This window comes from Cetorhinus maximus, chromosome 6 (assembly GCF_964194155.1).
Source record: "Cetorhinus maximus chromosome 6, sCetMax3.hap1.1, whole genome shotgun sequence".
Classification (NCBI taxonomy): domain Eukaryota; kingdom Metazoa; phylum Chordata; class Chondrichthyes; order Lamniformes; family Cetorhinidae; genus Cetorhinus; species Cetorhinus maximus.
In genome coordinates, this window is record NC_135884.1 from 90,036,655 (window position 1) to 90,046,873 (window position 10,219).

The following is a 10,219-nucleotide window of genomic DNA, read 5'->3' on the forward strand; positions in this document are numbered from 1 at the left end:
TGCCCTCGTCGGTTAGACTCGGCGGGGGTGAGCAGGAACAGTTGGGAAGCCGCCCATGATCGGGGCCCGCCCGCAATTTCACACTGGCAGGCCGATTAAGGCCCGCCCAGTGTGTATTGCGTGCTGCAGCACTCAGTGCTGTCTGTGTGGGGGGTGGGGGGGAGGAGGGAGAGCACACAAGTTTACGAGTGCGTGCAGGAAAAATTCCCTGAGGCACAGAGTTGCCTCAGAGAGGTGAGATGTATGAAAATATAAAAGAAAAAATTTTTAAATGTTAAAAACATGTCCCCTCATGTGACTCTGTCACATGAGCAGGGACATGTTAGAAATTAGTTTGAAATTTTTTAATTTTTTTTTAAGTGATGAAACGAAACCTCATCCCACCCGTGGATGAGGTTTCACAAAAAATCCAAAGGCCACTTGCCCTTTTCGCCTGAAAAATTTAATTCAATTAGATCCTTAATGGCCTTATTGGCCTGTTAATTGTCTGTGGGTGCATTGCTGACTCCCGCGCGTGTCCGCTGACCGAAATATCGCGTGTCATTTAACGCTCGTTCAGGTCTGGTCGGCGTCCACCCGATGAGCAGAAAATTCTGCCCTTAAAATGTACTTTATTGGTTGTAAAGCACTTTGGAACATCCTGGGATCATGAAAAATACTGTATAAATGCAACTTCTTTCTTTTTCTTATTTACCTACGTATCTACACACTTAAGGTTTCTCTTGCCACAAGAACAAAAGGTTTACTGGTGTGATTTCAATCTGCTCTCTCCATCAGTAGTAACACTTTGACCAGGACGTGTGGTATTCCTGGCTACAGTTGCTCCACGGAGTTGCTGACCTTAGTTTGCACTACAGGTGGAGGCGCTGAAAGTATGCCACGTGTTTTCAGGATGAGGAGGAAGAGAAAACCGAATGGAAAGTCACCTAGACAGCTCTCTCACACCTCCCAGCGACCAGTTTCAGAACACTGGTGGTAGTGATGTGAGGCAGTGGATCAGTGAGGTGTGCCAATGCCCATGGTTGAACTCACTGTCCAGCAACTCCAACAAGGCTCCTTTAGTCAGTACAATGCTCAGACACAAGCAAGCTAAATTTTGAGACCAATGTCAGGGTTAAGATTGAACGCATTCAAATGGCAGCCAAAGATGCAATAGCTGATTGATCATTCAATCCATATCGATATAACCCTGTTTATACACTTGAAGAAACAATTCTGACAAATCCCCCTCCAAAAAGCGATACCACATATGTGCAGTTGAACAAGCCAATCTCAATGTTGAGGTCGTCTTGGATGATTCTGCCTCCCCCAATCCTCCAGTCTCTAGGTTTAGGAGTTATGAAAGGACCCCTCAAAATGAAGAGGGTGTCAGTGAGTGGCAGGTGGTTGGCAGTACAATATATCAGTTTATGTCCTTGATTTTGTAATGACTCCCTACTCTTAACTGAACAGGGAACAGGCATTTCCAAGTAAAAATGCCAATTCAAAAGTTATCCCAGAATACTTCTGCACAACTCCCAGTGGTAACACAGCAAGCCCCTACTGAATGAAAAGCTCCACAGAGGTGTGCAATAAAGAAGTCTTATCCTGCTGAATAAACAGTAATGCCATAAAGTTAAAGTAGAGCTTCTCTGTTGAATAAAGGTCTCCATACAGTTACACAGTTACCCTTACCTTTCTGAGTAAATAGCAGCAAAATGCTAGTGCATAACCCATCCTCTGTTTAATAAATTGTCCATGAGAGAGTAATATTACTCTGCTTAATAATTCAGTGAACAATCTTCATATGACTGAACAAGCTACTCTACAATTAGTTGGTAACTCAGCCTACTGAATAAACAGCAATAATAATAAAAACAAAAAGCTAAAAGCTACTGCCGAAGGGTCATGAAGACCCAAAACGTTAACTGATTTCTTCTCCACCGATGCTGCCAGACCTGCTGAGTTTTTCCAGGTAATTCTGTTTTTGTTTTGAATAAACAGCAACCTTGTACAGTTATACAGTACATAATTCTTAACTTACAAAATAAGCATAAACTCCATATAGTTGTGAGTAATTCTTGCCCTCTTGAATAAATAACAAGTTTACAGAGTTACACAGTCAGTAATTCTTACCCTGCAGTAACAAAACAAACAGCATGATTTCATTTAACAGCTCTCTGACCTTTTAAGGCTAGCAGGACTGTGGAGAAAGAGAGGGGAATGGGAATAATTGGATAACCCTTTCAGAACTGGCACAGGCATGATGGGTCAAATAGCCTCTTCCTGTGTTTTATGATTCTATGAAACGCATTGCATGAGAGGTGGAATAATTTTTCACTTACTTCCCCCTGTATTTATAAGAAACCGCTGGATTCTTCTCTGGGCTATGTCAAATGAATTAGGTGCTTCTTCAGGCAGCTGCTAGAAACACACCTACAGTCTCATGGTTTGAATTTTTCCAATCATGCCCTTCAGGATAAAAACAAAAAGCTACTGGGAATGCTGGAAATCCAAAACAAAAACAGAATTACCTGGAAAAACTCAGCAGGTCTGGCAGCATCGGTGGAGAAGAAAAGAGCTGACGTTTCGGGTCCACACGACCCTTCAACAGAACTGAAGTATAGTTAGGAGAGAGGTGAAATATAAACTGGTTTAAGGTGGGGGGCGGGGGCAGAGAGAAGTTGAGGGTGGGGTGGTTGTGGGGACAAGCAAGCAGTGATAGGAGCAGATAATCAAAAGATGTCACAGACAAAAGGATCAAAGAGGTGTTGAAGGTGGTGATATTATCTAAGAAAAGTGCTAATTAAGAATGGATGGCAGGATACTCAAGGTACAGCTCTAGTGGGGGTGGGGTGGAAAGACTAACAAGGTATTAGTTGTAGATTTAAAAATAATGGAAATAGGTGGGAAAAGAAGAATCTATATAAATTATTGAAAAAAAAAACAAAAGGGAGGGGGAAGAAACGGGGTGGGGATGGGGGGAGGGGGAGTTTAAGACCTAAAGTTGTTGAATTCAATATTCAGCCCGGAAGGCTGTAAAGTGCCTAGACGGAAGATGTCCTCTACATTGGAGAGACTAAACGCAAACTGGGCGACCGCTTTGCACAACACCTGCAGTCTGTCCGCAAGAAAGACCCAGACCTCCCTGTCGCTTGCCATTTTAACACTCTGCTCTCTTGCCCACATGTCTGTCCTTGGCTTGCTGCATTGTTCGAGTGAAGCCCAACGCAAACTGGAGGAACAGCACCTCATCTTCCGACTAGGCACTTTACAGCCTTCCGGGCTGAATACTGAATTCAACAACTTTAGATCTTAAACTCCCCCTCCCCCCATCCCCACCCCATTTCTTCCCCCTCCCTTTTGTTTTTTTTCCAATAATTTATATAGATTCTTCTTTTCCCACCTATTTCCATTATTTTTAAATCTACAACTAATACCTTGTTAGTCTTTCCACCCCACCCCCACTAGAGCTGTACCTTGAGTATCCTGCCATCCATTCTTAATTAGCACTTTTCTTAGATAATATCACCACCTTCAACACCTCTTTGATCCTTTTGTCTGTGACATCTTTTGATTATCTGCTCCTATCACTGCTTGCTTGTCCCCACAACCACCCCACCCTCAACTTCTCTCTGCCCCCGCCCCCCACCTTAAACCAGCTTATATTTCACCTCTCTCCTAACTATACTTCAGTTCTGTTGAAGGGTCATGTGGACCCGAAACATCAGCTCTTTTCTTCTCCACCGATGCTGCCAGACCTGCTGAGTTTTTCCAGGTAATTCTGTTTTTGTTTTGGATGCCCTTCAGGATACTAGGTGTAATTCGCACAATCCAATAGTGTTAACCAACTTCTTTAGTGGTAGGTTTACTTTGAGATAACATCTTCTAGAAATGCAGGGTAATGTAATTTATTGTCCCATGCTTTTCTAATGTAAAAAACTGAACAGGCTGGAGCTCTTCAGAATATAGAAGGCTGAGAGATGTCCAAATAAAAGGTCTTTTAAAATTTTGAAGAGGTTTGAGAGGGTACACAGAAGAATCCAAAAACAGGGTCCATAAATATAAGATAATCACTAATAAATGTAAAAATGGAATTCAGGAGAAACTTGTTTACCCAGTGAGCATTTAGAACATGGAACATATTACCACAGAGAGTAGTTGATATGAATAGCATAAATGTATTTTAGGGGAAACTAGTTAAGTGCATGGTGGAGAAAAGCATAGAAGGGTATGTAAATGAAGTAAGGTGAGGGGAGGTTCATGTGGAGAATAATTACTGGTATTGACCTGTCGGGCCAAATGGCCTGTTTCTTTGCTGTAAATGTTATGTAATTCCCAAGAGCTGTGAATTGCACTGTGGAGTGGCAGATGTATGTTCACAGCCAGGATCCTCCACATAGAGGGTTACTCATATGAACAGGAATAGGCCATTCAGCCCTTGAACTCGTTCCACCATTTAATTAGAGCATGGCTGATCTGTATCATATCTGTATCTGTACCCTGCCTTGGTTCTGTAACCTTCAATAACAAAAAGCAATCAATCTCAGTTTTGAAATTTTCTGATTCCTGCTGCAGACGTTTAGTTCAAGTCCATGCTGAATTACGGGCAGTTTTTGTACTGTGGATTTGTGCTCAATATAAACCAGTTTAAGGCCATTTAAATTCATTTTAGGCAGCGTCCTTATGCAAGCAGAGTGAGAAGTCAATCCTACATGATAAGTCACTACTCCAAAAGTTAATAATTGTGGGAAGCACTAAGATACTTCAACATAAGGTACAATTTAACAAATGTATTATTTTATTTATCTCACTGTCTGGGCTGCATTTTCACCCTTAACCCTAAAGCCTGAAGACCAACATTGCACCTGTCTGACAAATATTAGTTCAAATCAGACTGCAGGTTCAGTCAAAACCATAATGCAAAACTCCAATAGTTTATAATTTTCATTTAAATTCTGATTTTAGACTATTGCTTTGAATAATCTCCCTAATATTTGTTCTTGGAGTATATACTCAGTGTGCGTTGTTTCTGAGCATACTGTTGTATGTTCAAATCAGACTGCAGGTTCAGTCAAAACCATTATATTAACTATAATCATAGCAGACAGAGAACAGTAGCCTGGCACCATTGATGCACTCATCTATCACACTCAGCCATGCTGTTATGGGGAACTAAGGGACAGAATGCACTGTCTCCCACCAACTCCCACACATGAAGAATTGCTCCTAAAGTGTACTCACATCTCTTAGCTGCCAAGCTTAATCCAAGCAGCTTGAGCAGAGGGCTGGGAGCTGGTAATCAACCCTCCATCTCAGCTGCACATGGTGTTTGCACCAGAGAGGGTCAAGAAAGGGGGATGCATTGTTTAAAAGCAGGGGGCCCCAAACTCAGAACATGAGATAATGCTCTAACCTTCTCCTTATCTTGCACAATAAAGCTCAACAATACTCACATTAGTGTTACAATATATTAATACTCTGTGAACACCATAGTATTGTACACACAGAGCATGGTGCAAGATAGAACTGGTGAAAAAACTAACAGAAAATAAAACCCAAAGCTCAGAAACAACACATGCTGAGTATATACTCCAAGAACAAATATTAGGGAGAATATTCAAAGCAATAGTCTAAAATCAGAATTTAAATGAAAATTATGAACTATTGGAGTTTTGCATTATGGTTTGCCATCTCACCTGAACCCCTTGAACTGATTCCATTCTATAAATTACTCATGACATCCATTGTACTAAATGTAAACCATCTTCACCTATTGATGAGATCACAGCCTGTAACTCACTCCCGGTTATCCACTGTCCTATAAAAAGAACAGCCTTTTAAAACCCCATCCTAGTATCTCCCCGCTACTACTCTTTGAATGAAAAAATTGTCGGCTACTCTTCTCGTCCTGGGTGGCATCCTGCATTCAGGGTCTTTGCCTTACAACTAGGTTTCACAGCTTTTTAAAAAACTGAGCAGTTGTGTTGTACACCAGCTTGTTACCACATACAAATTGAAACATCCAAATAGGTCATTCAGTCCGAACAGCCCATGTGGTATTTACTTACCCCCCCCACCACCCCACCCCCACCGCAAACAAATGAATTCCTCTTTCTCTTCACCCTCTTTCCCTTCATCCATCTATCCAGTCTAATCTTGAACATTGACATAGTTTCTGCCTTAGCCGCTAGCCCCGGAAATGAATTTCACAGTCTCACAGTAGAAATTTCTCAAGCCCCAAATCTCTTATATTTAATCTTTTCTCAAACAGCTTTCATTCTTGACCCCTCAACTACTGGAAATTGTTTTCTATGCGTCATGTCCATAACTTTAAACACTTCTTTCATAGGATTGTTCAATCTGCATTGTTCTAATGAAAAATTACCCACTTTTTCTATCTTTATAGTTTATATCCTCATTTAAGCATTCTATTGCACCTGCTTTATACCCTCTTTAAAGCTTAATTTCCTTCCAATATGTGGAGCCCAAACATTCTCAGTGTTCTAACAGAGTTTAAATTAAATTTTTAACATAGAAATAAAAGCTAAGTGGTAACAATGAACCTAAGAAAATACCACTTCTTTTTAAAAGCCTTACCAACCTCAGGTTTTGCCTTTAATATCCTCTTTCCCATTTCCTACTCATCTTGTTTCCACTCTCTGTTTGAATTCTTGCCATGAGATAAATTAACATGATCTGAAATACAGCAATTCAAGTTCTTTACTTTTCTGATCTCTCTCCTTTCTAATATGTCTTCTGTCTCTTCTTTCCAGAATGATCATTTGCTATTCATATTTTCATGCTCTATGATCCTCACTGCCTAATTCACGCTGTCACTTTTGGCTGATTGGTCCTGTTTGTTTTGTTGGCTTCTTGCTGAGGCCATCACTTCCTCCTTCCTCTCTGGCTGCATTCCTCACTTCAACATTTGTTATCTGTCTTTAATGGAATCCTTCTCCATGCTCACTCCCGTCTCTGTTTTGGACTTGTCAGCGTCTCTCTCCAACCACAGTCTTTTCAGCTGTCTCGACATCAAGCACTCACTGGGTCAGAACCTTTAGCCAAAATATTCTGATATTCCTCCATTCTCTCCTCTTCATGTCCATATTTTAAAATAATCCATAAGGATGACCCATAGGTTGCTCCAGTGTCATCAAGATAAAAAGGATAAATTTACACACTTCCCCCAAGAAAGACATAACTTATAAAAGGAACTTTAAAATAAAGCATACTTTTCAACAAAACAAAAGCAAAGTTATAACTCAAAATCATAACGTCGTCGCCTGTCTATTAGGCCACTCACTTCTGAGCTCTAAATTTACTTCCCTGAAAATCTGCAAACAGAATAGAGGGTTAAATGGTCTCATGTTTGCCCACCTGACCTATGGTCTGCTCGCCCAGTTTTAATCCTGACTAGGCGGTCCTACTATGACAGCCCATGTGTATCTTAAAATCAACTACTATATGTATGCACTGACAACAGGTCAAAAGAAACAATATAGCATTGCAGAGAGTGTGTCAGTATTTCTATTATCACTTCTACATGCATAATTTACCTTCATCTGCTGTAGTAACATTGCAAACGTGAATTCAGTTAACAGCCCCTAATGATGTGTGCTGTAAATGGAAGGTAACCCAGCACAACAGAGAAGTTACTATGTAACAGCAGACCAAATTGTATTCAAATTAACTCCACAACAAAATGAAATGTCATGTTTCTGTTAGCTTCAAGAATTGCAGAAATAATTTAAAAGACAATTAACATAGCAATGCAAGGTCCTCATAATAAAATGTTTCAAAAATAATTGTTAACATTGTCACCCTTATCCCCTTCCACTCTCTTAAGGTGTTTGACTCCTTCCTGGGATGGGGTTACACAGGGGCCATCTGTCTCCTGTTCTTTGCGCAAGTGGGAAATTTTCATAAAACTATGTTGAGAGGTTAATTCCGAGCAGCTGCAGAACAAACAGCAGAATCCTCCACAGACTGTTCCCAAGGGATGAACTCTATTATAAACAACCGCTGCTGGAGGACCATCAACTCACTGAAAGACGCTGTCTGGTCCACTTGAAACTTGCTGGTCTTTCGGTGGAAAGAGCTGTTAGCAACCCAGTGTTGCACACTGGCACATTCCAAGGTCCAGAACTATGTGCTGAAGGATGCACTAATGTTTGTGGCAGCTGCCGCAAAGGCTCAACAGGGAAAGGCCATTGTCTAAGGCCTTCCTGCAATAGTATACCAAGGGGCTGGAACCTGAGTGAAACACCTCAAACTTTATGCAGCAATGTTTGACATGAAATGTAAATGCCTATTCTAAATATAACCTGTAATGGCAAGAAATACTGTACTGAAACAAACTGATCTGTACTGCCCTTTGTAATGTCGGATGTAATATTATTTTACAAGTTTTATTAATAAAGTATATTTTTGGAAAAAATATTTCCTGCTCTCACCCAACAACCACAGTTTATTCTTAGTGGTTAATGTCCAGCATCTCAAACTGTGGGAGCAAACCCCAGTCAGTTCCAGGCTCTTATTGGACGGGTCCCCGAGACTGAAGTTTTACTGCATTCACACCTGAAGAAATACCCTTAATAAAAGATATTCTAAATGCACATACAAACTAACTTATATATCCACTGACTCGAACTTCTTAAAATTCTATTAATTCGCAGAAAATTGACCCAAAACAATGAGCAACAATAGACTATAGGGCCTGTAAGTCACCTAGAGACCGAAACACTTCAAACCCGAAGCTAACACGAACAGGAAGTTATTGATTATTGAAAGCTCCCTGCTCTTGAACTCACCCGACTGCCGATAAAAGATTAAGGAAATGGCAGGAATGAGCAGCTCCTGTTGATCGACTGGTACCGGAATCAGGGAACGGACCCCCAACTCCGCTGCAAATAAATATCTTAGTTCCGCAGGAATTTCCGCCCACTTTTACCCGACTTGTCGGGGTTGGGATTCCGGCTCCACACCACCTTCGTAGGGATGGGGACGGTTCCCGAGGCCGCTCTGTTCAGCGCTGTCGGAGTCACTCAGCGGAAAGAGGTTTCCAGTCGCTGGTCACTCACACCCGAGTGACAATCCTGTCTCAGTGACCCAGGACACAGGGAGACAAGCAAAGAGACACCCACTTCTACAGCATCACTATCAGACACCAGTGATGCCCAGACCCAGTCTCCAATAGACACCCAGCAACCCCACTTATTCGACTCAGATACACCATTGTCTGGTAGTCATTCTGAAGGAATGAATGGACAGTGGGGATGTATCAGGAGATTTGAAATGAGCTAATATGGTGCCTGTATTCAGAAATAAATGACAAAATAAGCACAGCCAAATACAGACCCATCAATGTAATGACATTGATTATCTGGAGTGAGCCTAATGGTTATCTATGCAGCAATGACCTAATTAATGGGTTTGTTCTCTGATCGGTAAAATGTGACACATTCCAGATTTTAACTCATTAAGTGGATGAGCTTCGAGTGGGTTCAAATCTTGTCCTATACATTGTTCTCCACGGATCTGTACAGGGGCTTTCACCTTTTCACCATATATATTAATGAGTTGAATGAAAGAATAAGGTTGTGTATTCATCTGTGCAGGTGATAACAGAAGCCAGCATAAATTCAGAAGGGAAGAATTTTATGGATTTAATATAAGTTTTAAAACATAGTAATGGAGAAAATAATAGGACTTAAGAACACCACAAAATATCTAGAACGCAGTCTTCTGAAGCTGTATTTTCAAAGGGCCAGCAAGGGCAGAGTTGGAGAGAGCAGGAAACACTTAAGCTCCTTAAGGAGCACATTAGGGGTCTATGCGGTTCAGAATGCAATTTTGAATGCTCAATTTGGCAAACACGAACAGTCTGGTGCAGCCGCTGGATTCACTGCAGGGCCATCAGGTACAGTCTCCCCACTAATTTACAACTTACCTTTTCTGGATCTTCTTACACTGGTTCCAGCGGTGCTTCATTATCTACACTCCATGGACCCTTGCTTTGCAAGACACTGCCAGTCCTCTAGGGAGCTGCCTGCTCTCTTCTGCAAGGTAACAGCACCTGCAACATGGCTGCTGCCTGCCTTTGCCATTGACACCAGGCAGACAGCTCCTGCCTCATGAAGACGATTGGCATCTTTCAATGGACACTGAATTCGCCTACTGGCCAATTAGGCAAATTGAATTTAAAAATCATTTCAGAAGAGTGCCACAGCTCAGGCAT

General features: G+C 41.4%; 1 protein-coding gene across 7 annotated transcripts in view; it reads right to left on the bottom strand.

The window, feature by feature from the left end:
* ndrg4 (NDRG family member 4) overlaps positions 1-10,007 on the bottom strand; it is a 192,462-nt gene extending 182,455 nt beyond the window's left edge. For 2 of the 7 annotated variants that reach the window (XM_078544015.1, XM_078544010.1), the window contains exon 1: positions 8,793-9,104. Coding sequence is in view for 3 of the 7 variants with exons in the window: in XM_078544019.1 (XP_078400145.1) it covers positions 6,707-6,764 (58 nt within the window). In the remaining 4 variants the exon portion in view is untranslated. Of the gene's footprint in view, positions 1-6,706; positions 6,819-8,027; positions 8,049-8,792; positions 9,105-9,931 lie in introns of those variants that run through there. The other 5 variants (XM_078544011.1, XM_078544013.1, XM_078544019.1 and 2 more) reach the window with 5 other exon arrangements.
* Between the last annotated feature and the right edge of the window lie 212 nt (positions 10,008-10,219).